Source organism: Salvia hispanica, chromosome 4 (assembly GCF_023119035.1).
Source record: "Salvia hispanica cultivar TCC Black 2014 chromosome 4, UniMelb_Shisp_WGS_1.0, whole genome shotgun sequence".
In the NCBI taxonomy this organism is placed as follows: domain Eukaryota; kingdom Viridiplantae; phylum Streptophyta; class Magnoliopsida; order Lamiales; family Lamiaceae; genus Salvia; species Salvia hispanica.
In genome coordinates, this window is record NC_062968.1 from 6,537,062 (window position 1) to 6,557,316 (window position 20,255).

General features: G+C 39.6%; 1 protein-coding gene across 1 annotated transcript; it reads left to right on the forward strand.

Annotated features, from left to right (window-relative positions):
• The first annotated feature begins 12,550 nt into the window (after positions 1–12,550).
• LOC125220263 (nucleolar protein 14-like) lies at positions 12,551–19,622 on the forward strand. Its single transcript, XM_048122423.1, is given in 14 exon segments — positions 12,551–12,761; positions 12,931–13,011; positions 13,952–14,016; positions 15,285–15,312; positions 15,315–15,496; positions 15,733–15,861; positions 16,432–16,767; positions 16,769–16,854; positions 16,856–17,093; positions 17,167–17,359; positions 17,495–17,688; positions 18,296–18,397; positions 18,534–18,673; positions 18,823–19,622. Coding segments are annotated over 14 exon segments (2,241 nt in total). The 3' UTR covers positions 19,079–19,622.
• The last annotated feature ends 633 nt before the right edge of the window (positions 19,623–20,255 follow it).

Sequence of the window (20,255 nt, forward strand, 5' to 3'; positions counted from 1 at the left end):
AATTTCTTTATCAAACTTCACAAATCACCAATCACAACTTAAGTAAAATGACAAAATTATTGCATGTTTCGGCAGAACCACCTGAAACCCAGTTTTGATCAATTTAGAAGCAAAACCAATAACCACCACAGTAAAAAATTCAGAAAATATACAAAACATACAATTCATTTCATTCCAACATACATTAACCAAAAAGAGAACCACCAAAATCAACCCAAAAGGCAGTTTATAAAGTGAAACCACCAAAACCTACAACAAGTAGGCAATAATTCACCACAATGGGCGCTGCCCAAACCAAAATCAACCAAATCAGCCAAAAAAACCAAAGAAAGTCAGGTGGTAACACAATTGTTTAGTAGACAAAAACACATTAGAATAATTTTAGTTCTTCATAGTTGATGAAGTAGCTTGGTTGTCACCCGCAGCCGTGGAGGCCTGATCCATAAACATATCGGCAACAACAGTTTGGCACTGTACCCTATTGTGACCGGGTTGATGACACAATGTGCATTTTTGTTTCTCTTCGCCTCGCTGTCGCTTCTTCCCTACAAAACAGTTTGTTGACAATCAACAACATTAGTAAGATTTATGTTTGTTTAGGGTTTATAATATGGAAGACAATTATACCTTTCGTGCGTTTTGGGCTGCTCGGAACTGCTGGCTCACGTTGGGGACATTTTCGTTTGTTGTGACCAACAACACCACAAAGACGACATTTGTAATCCATCATCAACCCTTTCCGTGACATCTTTTGGCCTCCATTAAGGTCATCTATAGCTTGCACTATACGGGCTGCCCGAGCCTTCTCTTTTTGTCATTTCTCGTGCCTCTTGCACGCTCTTTTGTCTAGCTCCCTTCGGACGTCCCGACAACTTGGTCAGCTTTGGTGGAACAACGTCCGGGTGGGTCGTCTTTGTCCATAGCTGCGGTCCTTCGACCGGATAGATGATGGCCTCATACACCATTTCAAATGTTTTCTTGGAGTAGCACTTTGCAACAAAGTCGTCAACATTCTCCGAAGACATCTCAATCGCTGCAATGTCATGTTGACACGGTAATCCCGTCAACATCCATTGCCTGCAGCTACAAGTGCGGTCTCGCAGGTCCACAACAAATTGTTCATTCCACTTTGTATTGACTTGATATATCCATACCCCGGTCTCTTTTTCCATGCATTCTCCAATCTTCTCTTTTTTCTTCTCAAGCTTCTTTCTGATTTTAGGCCCAAATGCATCCTCCAACCTTGCCCCCATCTTCCTCCTTGTAGTAAACCTATCCATGAGATACATTCGAATACACTCCAGCATTCCATACAACGGCTTCTCCCGAGCAAATAGTAACACCTTGTTGTAACATTCAGAAATGTTATTAACAAGGATGTCACATTTTGCTTCAAACCCAAAGAAGGCCCGACTCCAATTCTCCTTCGTTGTGTGAGTTGCCAACCACTTGTACGCTTCTTCATTCTCTTCCTTCAATTCATTCATTGCCTTCTCGAAGCCATAAGTATTTGTTGCTCGAGCTGCCTCCCAGATCAAGTCTTTCAAAATGATTGAAGGAAACAATTTTTTGAAATTGTTGTGCATATGCCAAACGCACATCCGATGTTCGGCATGTCGGAAACAATTTCTCATGGTATTGATTAGCCCCTGTCATTTAGAAAAGGATGTGTTAGTTGATACAATTGTTGATGAATGTGTCACTACTTCTAAAATGCATACCTCGAATCCACACAAAACACACACACAACAAGCCAAATAAGCAAAATACAGCCACAAAACCAAAATAAAAATCCTACTTATTCACAGCAAAAGAAGCAAAATATAGCCACAAAACCAATCTCTGACTTTTTTCACACATTGATACAAATTCAGACAGTATGCATACCAAAGAAGAAAAAAACTGCCAAAAAACCAAAATCTATTTTTTTGCACACAGTGATACAAATTCAGCACAGCCAAAGAAGAAAAATACAGCCACAAGACCAAAATAAAAATCCTACTTATTCACAGCCAAATAAGAAAAATACAGCCACAAAACCAAAATAAAAATCCTACTTATTCACAGCCAAAGAAGCAAAATACAGCAACAAAACCAAAATAAAAAACCTACTTATTCACAGCCAAAGAAGCAAAATATAGCCACAAAACCAATCTCTGACTTTTTTCACACATTGATACAAATTCAGACAGTATGCATACCAAAGAAGCAAAAAACTGCCAAAAAACCAAAATCTATTTTTTTTGCACAAAGTGATACAAATTCAGCACAACCAAAAGAATAAAAAATATGTTAGCATAAATGTACCTTTTGTTTGTCCGAGATGAAAGTCCACTTGCTAGAATCCGTAATTTCCAAATCTTGCACCAACAGCCCCATGAACCAATTCCATGTATCAGTATTTTCAATACGAACTACGGCAAATGCTATGGGAAACATCTGATCATTCGGATCCAATCCGATGGCTGTCAAAAGAATCCCCTTGGCTTGGCCCTTCAGATGACACCCATCTAGGCCTATCAAGCGTCTGCAATGACGTTTGAAAGAAGTTTTACATGCTTCATAAGCAATGTAAATGGCCTTGAACTTATCATTTCCATCCCCCGAGCCGCTGCGTTGCTAAGACAACCGTGCTTCCCGGATTAGCCCTGAGAATTCAGCCTTGTAGTCATGTAGGCGCTTGTATTGCTTCACCAAGTCCACTTCTATCAGCCTCTGTGCATGTTGCATAGCTCTCTTGGCCTTTCCTGGAGAAATGGTGATCCTCATATCACAATGCACCTTTTCTATAAACTGCCCAACAATAATTCCAGTCATCACTCGAAGATCTTCCTTGTATTTCTTACCGAGATACCGTGCATTGGCACATCCATGGGTATAGGAAGCTCCGCCACACTTATGTTTGGTGCGGAGCCCTGAAACCTGCCAAAACCCATGTTTAGGCCTATGAGCCAGTTTCACCTCCCACGGACATTCGGTTTTCTTCTTGCTTCTTGGTACCCCTCAACAGTGAGCTATGCAACGAATGTTGTCATTTTTTCTCAGCCGCAGCTTCTTCCCTAACAATACTCCTTGGTGACGAATTAATTCTTTGAAGTCTTCATTGGAATTAAAACACAACCCAATTTCCCATCTCGGGTCGTTGCGATCAGTGTCAGCCTTGTATCTTCTAGTCAAACGCTTTGTATCATCACAATGTTGTTTCTCTTCTTCATCTTCCTTTCCCGAACTTGGCGAGTCACTCGGTAGTTGATCACTATCACTAGTATCATCACTAGGGTGCCTTGCCATTACATCTACAACCCTTTTCCACCCTTCTACTTGGGCAGCCATAATATTATCTTCATCTTTATCACTGAGGCCATAGTCATTATCAACAAATGGAGACACCTCCACATCGTCCTCCTTTGCAACATCAACCTTGTTTTTCCCCTTATCAGTCGCATCTAGCCTTTCATCAGCCTTATCAGTGGACTTTCCATCATCAACCGCCTCCTTAGCCTTCCCCTTACCCACTGCTAGAGGTGCCCACGGTTTAGGAACCGACGGTTAAGGTTCGGAACCGCCAGTTTCAGTTTTGGAAATTGTTGAACCAGAACCGAACCGCGAGGGTATTTCGCGGTTCCGGTTCCGGTTCCAAAACCACCGGTTTCGGTTCCGAACCGACGGTTTTTCGGCGGTTTTTCACGGTTCCAAACCACCGGTTTTTTGCGGTTCCGGTTTGAAACCGCCCAGAACCGGCGGTTCTGGCACGGTTTCGGTTCAAAAAATTTTGAACCTAAACCGAACCACGGTTCTAAAATCGATGGTTTCGGTTCGTGTAAATTCTCACGGTTTCGGTTCGGAACCATAACCGATGGTTACGTTTCGGCATTAACCGCAGGTTCGGTAAACCTTAGGCTGGTGTACCCACTGCCTTCTCCTTCCCCTTACCCACTGCCTCCTTAGCCTTCCTCTTACCCACTGCCTCCTTAGCCTTTCCCATACTTTTTCCCTTTGCCTTGTCTTCTTGCTCATCCTCTACTTCATCAGTACCTCATCCTCTATCCTCATCCTCATATTGACTCACCCTTTCTCCATGGTCTTGTGTTACTTGACTGACAAATACCTCTAATCTGGTGTCCACAACGTAGAGGTCAACTACCCCTGCTTTTACTCCAATTTCAGCCATATCCATAGAAGATTTATTATCAAATAAGCGGACCAAGCCTTCTTTTAAATTCATACCAGTCTTCAGGTAAAAGTACTCCAACTCACTTACATCTAGACCAAGCTTTTTCTCAATAAAATCATCTACTTCAAGTTTGGACCATTTGTCTGGATCACATTTGTGGATGTAGTCAATCATCCCATCCATATATTGTTTTCCAAGGCTTTCACGGCTTTCATCCATCTCACTAGAATAATGCACCCGTGTTGTGAAAGTCTCATCTTTATACAAAAAAAAAAATCATAGTAGTCCTAAACATGTACCTTAATCAACCAAATATTTATGTCAACAAGTATGGTCCCCACTACCAAAATTGTTCCCCAACACGAGACCATAAGCATTTAAATTTCTTAAACACACATCAAAGATTATACCTAACATGTTGACCATCACCAATCTTGGTCCCACCAACACACATTAAAGAATAAACACACATATTCCCCACATATTCCCCATATAATGAGCACACAACACACACATCCAGCCCACCACATATTCCCACATGCTTAGCACACATATTCCCACCTATTCCCCATCTTTTCCCCACATGCCCCACATGCTCAGCACACATATTCCCCACATATTCCCCACATGCTCAACACACATATTCCCCACATATTTCCATCATGCTCAGAACACATATTCCCCACATATTTCTATTATTTCCCCACATGCTCAGCGCATATTTCCATTATTTCCCCACATGTTCAGCGCATAATAGGACAAAATAGAAACAAATCAATTCATAATATAACAGAATCGAGACAAAATCAAGACAAAGAGACACAAAATTTTGGAAAAGATATGAAACATGAAGCAAAGTTACCTTCTCGATTTTCACTCGGAGTTGGTTGACTGTGTAGCGCCTTCTTCCTCCTCTCGAACGTCAACTTATTATCACGAGGATCGCCGAAGCAACGGTTATAGGAGTCGTACACGAACCAACTCATGGATAACTAGGGTTTTTCGCGGGAGCTAGGGTTGAATCGACGGTTGATTTGTATGTAAATCGCCATCGCGAACTACGGTGGAATCGCCGACGAGAACCTCACTCCGATTTGCCGGCGAAAACTAGTCTTTTTTCTCTGGTTTGCAAAGTGAAAGATATTGGGAGATGGAGGCGATTTCGCGATTGAGAGAGAGTGGGAGATTTCGCGATTTCCTCTTTCTTTTGTTATATCATTTTATGTTTAATTTTATTCTGTAATAGTTATTATTATTATTTACTTAAAATTTTGTAATTTTTCAGATTTTGGTTAATTAGATATTAGACATTAATTAAATATAATTAAAATCTTAATCTGATGAAATTAAATTAAGTTTCGTTGACTGTTAATTTTTAACAGCTCCATCCATTTCGGACCAAATGTGATCGATTTTTATTTGTTAAGGACCAAATAATTCAAAAGATAATGTTATGGACCAAAATTAAAAAATCGTAATATGTTAAGGACCAAAAAGAGACTTTAGTCTTTCTTAGATAGAAACATTATCATCTTTTTTTTATTTATCAAATTCTTAAAACAATACTACATAAAATTTCATGTATAAAAGTAAATTTTGCTTTAAGCACGGCAGAGAAAGCATATAAAAAAATCAGAGATCGAAAACTGTAAATTACATAAAACTAACTAGTCCAATTGATGCAAAATGAACGGTGAAACGTATGAGAATGACTGAACTAGTAAAAAGACCTCAAACAATCGAGAACTTAAAGAGTATAAACACTCGATGTAAAATTAAATAATCAAAGTCTTGTCTCTTAAGATCAACAATGAGGCCTTCATATAGGCAAAGGAAAATTCTAAACTTAGGAAACAAAATAACTAAAATGATAATAAGCAAAAATAACTATAAGGAAAATAATCCAAAAGGAAAACCTAATTTGTAGAAGGGAAAATAATTAATATTTTTCCGTCTACTAATTTTACTAAATAGGAAATAAGTAAAACTCAAAATACTTTTTTCTTAGCCTCCAAGTCTTGTCTTCTACTGCACCATACTCCCCTTCTTGAAAAAGACTCGTCCTCGAGTCTGTCCTCGAGTATGCTTTATTGAAATAGCATCTTAACCCAATTAAAATTTCTCCAACTATAGTCTTCATGCCATCCTTTTTGGACAAGCCGTCAATGTTAACTCTATTAAGCCCAAAATCTATTCCATCCTCAAAAGTGGGCATAACTCTATCAAAATCCATATAGTCGTCCTGATCTTTAATTTCAGCTCCCAAGCAACTAGTGTCTGTATCTTTCGGTTTTGAGCAATTCACCATGCGGAGGAAAACATTCTTAAAAGGCAACTCTTCACAACCCTTTTTCCTTTTCAACAAAGAGCTACTAACGTTGATTTTAGGCAGCTCTATTTTCGGATCTACAACACCAATTCTAGTCAAACTCTTATTCATATGTGGAGAAAAACTCACCGAATTTGCACCACGAACATTGGAGTCCTCAGAGATATTAGAGCCGAAATTCCCCGAAGCTTTAGTTTCCGGCGAAGGACAATCCGACACGTCCACTCCACTGCCGCAATTTGCAAAAGTTCCTTTTATTCGATCTATCCGATTCTGATGGAATATTGGCATCCGATTGAAATTGCGGGAGATTCGCTCTGTATCCGAACTCCTGAAACTGGATAGGGAGGAGGTCGTCGAGCTCTTTGCTGGGTGGAATGTAGAGATCGTCGAAGGAGAAATCCAAATCGAAAATGTCAACAACATTCCCAAACCTGAATCCTAGGAGGCGGTTCCCCCTTCAACCTCGTCGTATACGGGCTTATCATACACCGACATCGACAATATATCCTCGTCATATACAGGTTTATCATACACCGGTATCGACAATATATCCTCGTCATATACGGGCTTATCATACACCGGTATCGAAAATATATCTTCGTCGTATAAGGGCTCATCATACACCGGCATCGACAATATATACTTGTCGTATACGGGCTTAGGCTGGCCACCGTAGACGTCGTAGAATAACGAATCGTCCACTGAACGATGCTCCAACGCATTAGATCTCATCGGGTTGGATTTCCCCAGACGCTTCTCCAATCGCGCCAATCGTCGTTGTAGGTCTCGAACCTGTTGTCGCAGATCACCGTTCTCGATGTCGCGCTGGAGGTCTTGAACCTGTTGTCTCAGATCATCGTTCTCAATGTCGCGCAGATCACGCTGTCGTGCAGCCTCTTCGTTTGGAAGATCTCCACGTCTCCCACACGACCGCCACTACGAGCATCGCCACGTCTACCGCCATATCTACGTTAAGCCATTGATAATCAACCTGGATCGTGATACCAATTGATTCAAAATGAACAGTGAAACGTTTGAGAATGACTGAACTGGTAAAAAGACCTCAAATATTTGAGAACTTAAAATAGTATATAAACACTCGATGTAAAATTAAATAATCAAAGTCTTGTCTCTTAAGATCAACAATGAAGCCTTTATATAGGCAAAGGGAAATCCTAAAGAAGATAAATAAAAAATAATAAGCAAAAATAACTATAAGGAAAATAATCCAAAAGGAAAACCTAATTTGTAGAAGGAAAAATAATTAATATTTTTACGTCTACTAATTTTACTAACTAGAAAATAAATAAAACTCAAAATATTTGTTTCTTATCCTCCAAGTCTTTCTTAATGCATCCACAACGCATAGCAGATGATTAAATTAAAGAAACTAATGTTATATTTATATTAATTTGTTTTGCCAAAACAATGAATGTTGAATTTTATATGTTATCATAGATTGAATTATATATTTTCTCAAAGATGTAAATATTATTTGAATAAACTTTCAAATATTTAATTTTGAATAGCTTAAACTCCAACCATAAAACTTAAAGAGGGAACATCTTTATAAGTCCACGAACTTTGTCAAAGTATCATTTTAGGTCCGTAACTTTGAAAATATCATTTTAGGTCCATCAACTATGGGTTAATCATTTGAGGTCTTTTGAATTTTTTTGGGACGAAAATGCCCTTAAGACCTTCAAAGGTCAATTCACTATCATTAAATAATTAGTGATCTAATAATTGAAAAACTACCACATATTTTTTACGACATATTTTAATTATATTTAAATTCAATTTGGATAGTAACTGAATTAAATAGTACAAAAATTGTTGAACTCTAGGTCTTTGACGCAAGATGAGTAGCGAAAGAATTGTCCAAATTGCCCTTTGAATGCCTTAAGGGCATTTTCGTCCGGAAAAAGTTCAAAACGCCTCAAATGATATTAACTTGTACTTCACGGACCTAAAATGATATTTTCAAAGTTCACGGACATAAAATGATACTTTGGCAAAGTTCATGGACCTAAAAAGATATTCGCTCAAACTTAAATTGTGTTTTCATGGATTGAATTGTTTATTTTCTCAAAGAGTACTTGAATAGTTAACATAATTAATTTTGAACAACTTAAACTCTAACCATATATATAAAGACTTAGATTTCATTATTTTAAAATCAAGAATATACGGAAATAAGTTAAAGCTACTAAAAAATCATTAACTTTTTGGTCACCTCAATTGTTAATTTTTATGAATTAATTAATGTTATTTATTAGAATAGATATATTTTTAAAAATTGCTACTAAATAAATTACTATTAACTTTTTGGTTGATCTGGAACCACTTGATCATCCTTCGAGAGCGTGCAAAACCCCGATCTTTTTTTCTATTCCGGATCGTTCTCTCTACACGATGCATGCACGTATCCTTCCCTAGTGGCTGATGTACTACTTGTTGAAACAATCATCTGGAAAAAACAAAGAATTGGAGTTGCAGGGCAAGGTCATACCCAGACATGTCGTGGAAGAAGCAACCACAACCATATATCAATCTGAAGCGTGGTAGTAGTTTCACTAGCAATGATATAAATGAGAGGTTAGTGTTTCTCGAGAGATGTTATCACTACTTCAAAGAGGTTGTGAAGGCAACATGAACTCATTGGGAAATTAACTCGAACATTGTCGAGGTTGTAGACGATGTATGTAAGAAAGTCTTGAAGGTATGCCTTCGTTTAGTCACAAAAATTTCAGAAGTGCCCTTAAATATCCCTTTCAATAACCATATACTCTTTTCTTATTGGCCATATTGCACAGAAGAACAAGCTAGTTGCAACATATTACCACATTGGAGAACCTATCTTCAATGATATGGCCTCCTTGCTCAGTAAACAATGTGAAGCCAGAAAAAGAAATATGGAGTAAGTATATGATAAGATAGATGTTAATGGACTCAATACAGTAATATACTCCCTCCGTCCCAATAAATATGAAACATTTGGTTTCTGACATAGGATTTTATGCAATAGTGTTTCATGAGTTAATGAAGAGAGAGTAAAGTAAGAGAGAAGGAAAAATAGAGAGAGTGATGTTTCTATTTTAGGAAACGTTTAATTTTTAGTGGGATAACTCAAAAAGAAAAACGTTGCATTTCTAATGGGACAGAAGAAGAAGTATATGACTAGAGTCGGTTTTCCCATGCTTACAAGGTCTAACTATATGCATATAAAGGACACCAAAGACAAATGGGCAGACAAAACACTTAGCAGAGATTGGTTCTAACAACCATCAAACATGCCCACAAAAAACTACGATTACAAAATAAGCTTTTCATAACATATTAGTTCAGCCAACAAGGGGGAGAAAACCAAGGTTGGAAACGATATTCCTATTCAATAATTAAATTAATCTTGGCCACTTTCAAAAAGCTCAAATTAAGATTAATCTATTTTTCTAAAATCACTCTAATTTAATTCTGGCCCATTAAAAAATTTGATTCTCTCAAACTACTTAATTCTATTCTTAGAGCGTCTCCGGTGGCGCCCCTCCCACTAGGACTTCCTACTAGGACTTCCCACAAAACTGCCTGCCACGTCATCACTAGCCCTTCCCATTCCACTGCCACATCACTAGAACTTCCCACTGCACTAGGACTTCCCACTAGGACTTCCCACAATTATTCAATTTACGGACTTATAATTTACGAAATTAAAATGTCGACACGAAATACGGGAAAATTCAAAAACTTCATTAAAAAAATTACATAATTAAAAAAAAATTACATAATTTAAAAGAAAATTACATAATTTAAAAATAAAATTACATAATACCCTCGGCTCTCACTCCTTCTCGTCCTCGTCCCTGTCCTCCTCCCCGTCGCTCGTGCCGCTGCCGCCTCCGACGTGCCCGCCCCCAATCTCGACGCTATAATCATCAATGGGTGGCAATCCTAAATTCGGGGAGCTCGTGCGAACCAGCACTTCTGCTGTACTCATCGGAACAGTTGATCTTCGTCCGCTTCCAGCCCGAGTCGACACCCACATCATACTTTTGCGAGTTCTTGACCACGAGAAAGGCCTCCCATTGGTCAAACTCTTTGAACTTCAATTCTTTGTCGGGGTACTGGGCCAAGGCTCGTTTCCGGACATCATCCTCAGACATGCCACTGGTTTCCACGCGCATGTTGTTGTGGTAGAGGGCGGCAAAACGACTGAGCTTAGGCCTCAACCGAAGCCACTGTTTCCGGCATTGCTCGGAAGTGTGAGGCTTCACCCCAGACGGTTTGCAGCCGCGGTAGGCCTCACTAATGTGAAGCCACAATCGGTCAACATACTGGTTCGGCCCGACATAGGGATCCTCTACTACACCGACCCAGGCCTTCGCAAGTGCGGCATTTTCCCACACGGTCCAGATCGTCCTCCTCTCCTCCGCCTCATCCTCACCCTCCTCCTCTGCCTTTGCCACCGTGTTCGAGGAAGAGCTCGGGACTTTGCCCTTGCCCCTACCTCCGCCCCTGGTCTTGCCCTTGCCTTTGCTCCTACTCCTTGCAGCAGACTCCGCCTCATCGGGAGTCTCACGGATCGGCGATAGCCCCAACTCCGCTCCCAGCTCCTCAAAAGAGAAAGTCTCGATGTCGACCTACTGAGTCTCCGGAACAGTACTAGGGGAATCGTCGGCCAACAAATCTATATATGGGAGATAGACAGATTCCCTAGGCGTCCTCGGGCTCCTGTGCTGCATCGACCTACCCACCGCCATATTTGGAGGCGTACCGCCCATCCCCACTGCCCCGGGCATCATCCCACCCACCCCCGCCATATTTGACGGCGTACCGCCCATCCCCGCTGCCCGGTCATCATCCCACCCATCTGACTCATCAACTGGAACATATTGTAGAACATTTGGGGATTCATCCCCCCATCCCTGCCATATGGGAAGTCATCCCCGCAAATTAGGGATTCATTCGGTGGGAATTGGGGGTGTGTTTCCGCCGCTCGTGGTTGGCTGCCCCGGGCATCATCCCACCCACCCCCGCCATATTTGACGGCGTACCGCCCATCCCCGCTGCCCCGGTCATCATCCCACCCATCTGACTCATCAACTGGAACATATTGTAGAACATTTGGGGATTCATCCCCTCATCCCTGCCATCTGGGGAGTCATCCCCGCAAAGCTTCCCTCTGTTTCGGTGGGAATTGGGGGTGTGTTTCCACCGCTCGTGGTTGGGGAATTCCTATTGTACTCTATTGTAGTAGAATTGAAATTTGTAAATTTAGAGAGAGAAACTTGTCAACACAAGTGGTGTGAATGAAATGAAGTTGGGAGAGCCCTATTTATAGAGTTTATTAAAAAAAAAAAATTAAAAATCTCGGACGTCCGACCTTCGCCACTGTGGCGGACGTCCGGTCGGACGTGCGCGCGAGGAGCGAGCCCATGGGCACTCGGGACGGGTGTGGGCGGACGTCCCGCTCACTACGGCGGACGTCCGGTCGAACGTCGGCGAGGGGCGACCGGGACGTCCTCCGGTGGAGACACTTTTAAAATTTCAAACGTAACCGGAAACTCACCAATCTTCCTCCGCCGCCTCAGCTCCTGTTAAAATTCTATTATCTTGTCCCACATCGGCTTGGTGATGATCCTATCTCTTCTATATAAGGATGGATAACCCTTCCCTTTATGAGGCCTTTTAAGGGGTGAGTGGCTCATTTCTAATATGGTATAGAGCAGGGCCCAAGTCGACGATGGTTTATCTCTTAATCTCTTCTCTTGCCTACCGACGTGATGGAAGTCCGATGTGTCATTCCAGCCCACACGTGAGGGGGCGTGTTAAAATTCTATTATCTTGTCCCACATCAGCTTGGTGATGATCTTATCTCTTCTATATAAGGATGAATAACCCTCCCCTTATAAGACCATTTTAAGAGGCGAGTGACCCATTTCTAATAGCCCCCTTTTCTTCACCTTTGCTGCCGCCGTGGGCTTGCGCTCGCCGTCCTCTTCTCATTTCATCTCAGCAACATCACAAAAAGGTTAAAGAATTTGAAGATGGCTAAGAGTTCGAGCACAGGGAGCGCGAAGAAGAAGAAAAGTAAAGGCAAGATAAACAAAAAGCTGAGCTCTTTAAATTCAGATTCAAAGAAAATCAAGGGGCCCAAAGAGAATCCATTTGAGAGCATATGGTCGCGGCGGAAATTCAATATACTGGGAAAGATGATGAACGACGCCGCATTGGGCTCTCGCGCTCTCTCGCCATTCAGTAAGCACTTTCTTAAGATTTTTACATGTATATTGATTATGGATTCTCCTTTGGTACTTGGTAGGGTCTGAGCTAATGTGGAAAGCATATGAAATGTTTTAAGATAAACTATCATTATCAATAGAGAAAGATATGAATTCAAGTTTAGGCTATGTTTTGTGGATATTAGGCTTCAGTGCAGAATGCCTGTTGAACTTGATTGTTGTCAATGTTGTCACCAGCATATTTGTTATGGGATCCAAATTAAAAGGTTACACGTGTTACTGTTATATAATCATATACAGATATCTCTAGGCTGTAGGTAAAAAGAGTATTTTCGTCTAATATGGAACTGTACATATTATTATTCTCGAGTTAACCCTTCTGAGAAGATAACAAGTTCTCACCTTATATCAGTTATTTTGTGAAATATTATTCTGTGTAGTCTGGATTCTGGAATTTCAGCTTGTAATCTGCTACTCCCTCCGTTCCGCATTAATAGAGTCGTTTTTCCATTTTGATATGTTCCATCATAATAGAGTCATTTCGATTTTTGGCAAAATTAACACATTTTCTCTTCCTACTTTATTCTCTCTCCTATTTTATTATCTCCCCATCAGACATTTTTTCTTAATCCACACGTTGAAAAGAAATGCCTCTTTTAACAAGAAATGGAAGAAGTAGTACTTTATAGCATGATTATGTCTTGTTTGGAATCTATGCAACTCAGGAGCATCAGTTGGCTAGTTTAAGAGGAACATAGTCTGGATTCTGGTGTACTTTTGAGTTGGGAGTGACTGAGTTCATGGAAATATCTTGTTATCTTGCTTGGGTTTCTTAGCATGTCTATGTGTTTGAAGAGCATAATCTTGCACATGGACCATCATGCATGCTTTCTATGTTCTATTCTGTTATGAACCAATGTTTCATGAAAAACCTCCCTATTTTTTCTTGACGCATTTGTTGTTTTCAGGGATTCGTCGGTACTTGCAAATGTTATGCCACTATGTTCCCTGCTGAGCATTGTCAAATTTTGAAGTGGTTCTACTGAACTAAGCTCTCTTGGCTGATTATACTGAAAAAGATACATGTCTAATTTCGATATATGGAGAATATGCTTCAAAAGTTTGTTATTCGGTAACCAAGGAGCTATGTATTTTCTATATTGCTTTGCTCATATGGTGCCACTTAACGGACATTTTTCTGCTCAGAAAGACAATTTAATCCCCATGAAGCAGAAGGTGATCCAGATTCAAAATCTGCTGAAGAACAAAATGTGAGATTATGTTTTAAGCACTGGATATGTTGCTAAACCCAAGTTTTATCTTAGTATGACTATTAGTTTTGTGTCATCTAATACATTTTAATCCCATCTACATACTCCCCCCCCGTCCCTTAAATTTTGTCACATTTTTCCATTTTCGTCTGGCCCACAAAATTTGTCACATTTCACTTTTTTACCATTTTTGGTAGTGGACCCCATATTCCACTCACTCATTCCAACTCACACTTTATTATAAAACTAATATATAAAAGTAGGACCCACTCTCGACTAACTTTTTCAACTCACTTTTCATTACATTTCTTAAAACCCGTGCCCGGTCAAAATGTGACAAAATTTAAGGGATGGAGGGAGTATTTTTCTTTTTTATGTGTTAGTTTATTGGTTTCTGTTGGATATTGCATGGGTTCCTTTACTTGGGATAAATTTGTGTCTCTATACAGGAATATTTTGATAAGTACTATTAATCTATTTTCTTGCTCTGCGATGGCTTAATTTGCCCTTGTTCCATCTTATTAAGAAATTCAGAGAAAAGTTCACGTCAATTGTTTTTTTTGTGGGGGAGGTGGCGGCGGTGGTGGTGTGGTGGTCATGTTACATAGTTAACCTTGTTGTGTCTATAAAAACTTATTTTGTTAGCATTTGTTGTTATGCTAATTGTTTTGAACTAAGCTTTGGATAAAATCTTTAATAGGAACAAGCATGACCTTTATTCATTCCCCCCCTTCTTTTATTAAAGTTTTTTAATCATGCAAAGCGTCAACGACTGAGGACGGTGGTGGGGATCGAGGGAATAAGGGATGCATGTTAGGTCTGGATGACTGGATCTGCGGAGTTTATTTGAACATAATGTCTCTGTTGCTCCGATGGTTTTCTGTACTCCTATTTTTGATGGGAAATCAACTCCTTTTTCATGTTAATTTTTCTGGACAGAAATAGGATCAGAGGAATAATATTTAGTTGTCCAGAAAAGGAAGCACATGTTTTATGATTTCCTTCATGCTGTCTGAACATTTGCTGAAATTTTGTCCATATATGGAATGTCGTCATAAGAAGCACCGAATGCATTAACTCCTAGTAAAACAAGAGAACTACTTCTGCTTCTAATTAGGTGATGGAGGATATTATATTCAAAAGAAAATTCTTCAAGGTTGTAGTTGTTTTTATGAGCTTTGAATATCACTATTGATGAGCTTTCTAACTGACCTTTTTCTGGTGTTCCCTGTGTGTGTATTGTTTGTTTTGCACCTTACAATTATCAGGCTCAAAAAGCGAAGGAAAAGGAAGAAAGTGACAATTCACCGAGCAATTGGACAAGGATTTTGCTTCTTTAGTTCAGTCTGAGGCCCTCTTGTCGCTGACACAACCAAACAAAATGAGTGCTCTCAATTCTCTTGTAAACAACAGAAACTCAAATGATGCAGCAACGAAAGAGGAGGCACCCAAAATGCATAATAAAGTTTCCATTCAGCATGTATACTTCTATCTTAAACTATTTTATTCTCTTTCATTGTCTTTAATAGCTTCTATAACATCTGCTATTTATCTTGTAGTAACCCATACGGTTGTTTTCTTAAAGCTGAAGTTACTTTTCGTCTCTATATGACTTCTTTTTATAAACATGATTTTCAACAGCCTATGCATCTTAGAGTTTCCATGATCTAGTCACTGACTGTTTTTGATAGTTTGGAGACTAATTAATCATTACAGGAAAAGCCTGATCACTATGACAAACTGGTGGGTGAAATGGCACTTGATATGAGGGCTCAGCCATCGGACAGGACAAAAGCACCTGAAGAGTTGGCACAAGAGGAGAAAGAGCATCTAGAGAAGTTGGAGGTACACTCTTGAGTACTTCTTGCGCATATCTAAAAGGAAAAAAGACAACATATTTGGAGAAAGTTGTACATTAGCTATGAACCTAATTTTCATGATGACTACAAATCCGTAAACCGTAATCAGATGCCCCTCCCCCTTCTTTGGCTTGTTTTTCGTTCCCAAGTATTTCCATACCTGCTTGTTAACCATGCTTGGTGGCCCATGAGGTAGATCATGCTTCTGGTACTTGGCTGCTAAACACGTCTTTCTTCTATTTTGTGTGGCAATGATTGATCTTGAATGGAGGTTATGGAGGCCATTGTGTGAATTCCATTAGCACTTCTTTTAAGGCTCTGCAATTGTGTTGCTATTTTAGTACCCGTGTATATATTTTATTAATGGACTAAAGAGAATAATATGTTCCCACGTTTCTTGAATTGCTTCCAAATCGCATGAAGATACACATTGGGAACTGTATTTGCATCCTTATGATTGTTGCATAACACAATAGAACTCATAAGAAGCAGATTTCAAGCGGATGCAAATATAACAATACCTGGAAAGCTCACGTGAGTATTTAACATTGTTCAGGAAGATCGTAAGAAGAGGATGGCTGCTGGTGATGGTGATGATTCCAGCAATGATGATGCTGATGATTCAAAAGACGATGTTGGTGAAGCTACCAAACAGATTAGTCATATGTCTGGGGATGATCTCGGCGACTCATTTTCTGATGCCATTCCAAAGACTAAAGCTGTCTGGATTGATGACTTACTCACAAAAAAAAGTGTTACTGATTCTGATGCAGAAGATGCTCCAACTTCTGGAGAAGAAGAAGATGGTAACGAGGAAGATGATGATGGGGATGAGGATGAGGAGGAAGAAGGATCTGAAGAGAGCAGTGATGAAGATGAAAAGGCTCAGACTCCTCAAGGACTGGGAACAGAGTGATGAGGAGCAAATTGATTCGGAAGACGAAGAAGACGACGCCGACAACGACAGTGATGATACTACTGGTGAAAACCAAGGGCAATCAATATAATGATTCAGGTGCTTTCAGAGTAAAACCAATTGTTAAAGAGGATGTGCATAAGAAAGGGGAGCTTCCATATACAATTGAAGCTCCAAAATCTTTTGAAGAATTTAGCGCCCTATTGGAAAATTATTCTGATGATCAAGTTGTGGAAGCTATCAGGCGGATTCGAACATATAACGCGATTGCTGTTGCTGCAGAAAATCGGAAAAAGATGCAAGTATGATAGTATTTTGGTTTCCTGTGTTATTATTATTGTTGACAATATTAATATGGATTGAATTGGATTCCAGGTGTTCTATGGGGTATTGTTGCAATATTTTGCTGTTTTAGCAAGCACAAAGCCACTAAATTTCAAGTTACTTAATATGCTTGTCAAGCCACTAATGGAAATGAGTACAGAGACCCCATACTTTTCAGCCATTTGTGCTCGTCAGAGGTTGCTTCGTACCCGTACCCTATTCTGCCAAGATATTAGCAAAACAGGTTGGCTGCTTTATCCTTCAAAATGATTTGTTTTTCTTTAACCTTATGATTCTCTGGGGATCATTTGCTGATGTGTGGAGTGGAGTCTTATTTTATTCAGTTGTTATCTACTTCTGAACTCTTTTTCCATGACAGGAAAAAGTTGTTGGCCATCTCTCAAGACACTTTTCCTCATGAGGCTTTGGTCTATGATTTTCCCATGCTCTGATTTCCGCCATGCTGTTATGACTCCTGCTATCCTGTTGATGTCTGAATACCTTATGCGGTGTCCGATAACTTCTGGCCCAGATATTGCTATTGGCTCCTTCTTGTGCTCTATGTTGCTATCTGTGAGTATCATCTGTTTGACTTTTTGTCTTGTTTTACTTGAGTTTAGATGTTTCTTTAAATCTCCAAGTACATTGCTATCCATTTCCAGAAATGATAGCATTTCGAGTGCCTAAGTGATGTGGGGACTGATAGTTTAATTGGGCGAACCTGCTCTAGAATTCTTTTAGGCCACTGCTCCTTCCCTTTCTCTACCTTGTTCCCACCACGACTTCCTAACCTGTCTTTAATTGCATTGCTTGTCTGGATTTCCTTTTGTAAGAAATGACTAGATTACCTTGATTTTCAATATTCTACTTCTCTTTCCAGCTCAGTGGTTAAATACTAACTGTGATTTATTTTCTTCCTATTAATAGCATAAAAAATCTCCATTAGGTATGCATTATAGAGGTTCAAATTAGATGGCAATGTAGATTATATGTTGGATGAGAAATCGTGAACATATATTTCATCAAATATCAGCATTTTTCCCTGATAACCTATTTTCGCAAATTATTTCATCAATATTGCCTTTCTGTTAAGTCAATTGATTTCTGTGCATTATTTATATGAGGTTTGAAGTTCAATCCCTCTCTCTCTCTCTGGACTTACACTGGCAAACTGTTGCAGGTCAGTCGACAATCCCAAAAGTTCTGCCCCGAGGCTATTACATATTTGCAGACTATATTAATGGCAGCTCTAACTAACAGACAAAGATATGAAGCTTCTCAGGTTTTTTTTTCTTAACTCACTGCACTTACACGTGGCTTTGCATTAAATCTAAAGCCAGCTTTATCGAGTTGGTTTATAGTGAAGGTGCACTTACTTTTGCATACGCAATGACTTAATGATGTTGCTATTGACACAGTTGTGCCATCTTATGGAATTAAAAGCACTAAGGCCATTACTCCATATGCAAGGACGTGTTGAAGATATTCATTCTTTGGACTTCCTAACATTAATGGACATGCCAGATAATTCTCCTTATTTCACCTCCGACAACTTCAGGTTACGATTTCTGTCATTTCAATATTCATATTTTCGTTTCACAAGCTTGATAATAGGGGCAGATCGTATGGGTTATTTAACAGACTCATATCAGAAGTCCACGTTGATTGTCGTTATCATTCAGGATAAGTTTGTATGTATATGCACAGGGTGAGCATACATAGCGATGGGTTCAAGTCATTCCCGGAGATATTTTTGCCAATCGCAGAAATATTAGACGGACTGGCAGAAGAAGATCTGATACCCGATGCATTGAAGGTTGAGATCAAAGATGTGGCACAGCTTATCAAGACCAAATCTGAGGAGTTTCAGTCGCTGCGACTGCCACTGAGAATCCGAAAGCAGAAGGTTATCAAAACAGCAATTCCAAAGTTTGAGGACAAGTTATTTTCCCATTTTAAGTAGATTATGTTTTGCAAGTGGTAGAGACAAAATTGATGATGGGATTGTGGAAATGTGGAAGCTTTGTGAAGGGAAGAGATTATGCTCCAGATCGGGAGCGAGTGGAGATAAAGAAGTTGAAGAAACAACTGCAGCAGGAGGCGAGAGGCGCTGTGCGTGAACTAAGGAAAGATAACCACTTCTTGTTTGAGGTGAAGGAACAGGAAATGGCGCGAATGCAGGAAGAGAAAACTGAGATGTATGGGAAATACAGAGCTTTCCTTCAAGAACAGGAGCATGCATTTAAGTCTGGCCAGTTGGGTAAAAATAGGAAGCGAAGGCGATGATGATGGCCTCTGTTCTGGTAATTTTCCTTTTTGGTTCGAAAACGTGGTACCCGACAGGTACTTGCTTCATCCCATCTGTACAGGTTCATGGATGAAGTTTTTGATTTACTTCAATTTGGATCGATGTTGTAGTTTATGCTTTTACCATGAATCCCCCCTTTCTAACTATATTCACATTAGAACTTAATTCGTTCAAAATACAAATACTCATTGTTCCATGAGACATTTCTTTTTGGCGTGAGATTTAAGAAAATTATATTTAGTAAAGGGATAACTGCTTTAAAAATCATTAACTTTCGCCATTTTCCGGTTTTTCCCACAACTTTTCATTGTAGCATACAAAATCATAAACTTTGTCGGAGTGTGCAAATTTCCCTTTCGACCCGACCCATGACTTTTCCGGCTGAAATAACGCGGACGTGGCATGCCTGAGTTCTTACGTGGAATACGCCGGAAATTTATAAAACTATGTCGTTTTATATATACAAAACGACGTCATTTTACAAATGAAAACCTTCAATTTCATCAAATTCCCAAATTAAACCCGAATTAGGGATTAAAACCTTCAATTTCAATTTCAGCCTCTCCCATTGCGAAATCGAGCTTCAGCTTGGTAGGCAATATTAACTCCTTCATATTGAAATCCATATCGAGGTAATAATTGATTCAATTAGCGATTCTCACTCTCCCGTCGTGAATTCGAGCTCCATTGTTTGGAGATGCAAAAATGATTCTCGTTTATGTTTTGAAATGTGAGATTCTGGGTTCAATTATGGAACGTGAGTTTCTGGGATTGAAGGTGAGTGAGATTGGGAGTTAATGATTTTTAAGGCAGTTATCCCTTTAGTAAATTA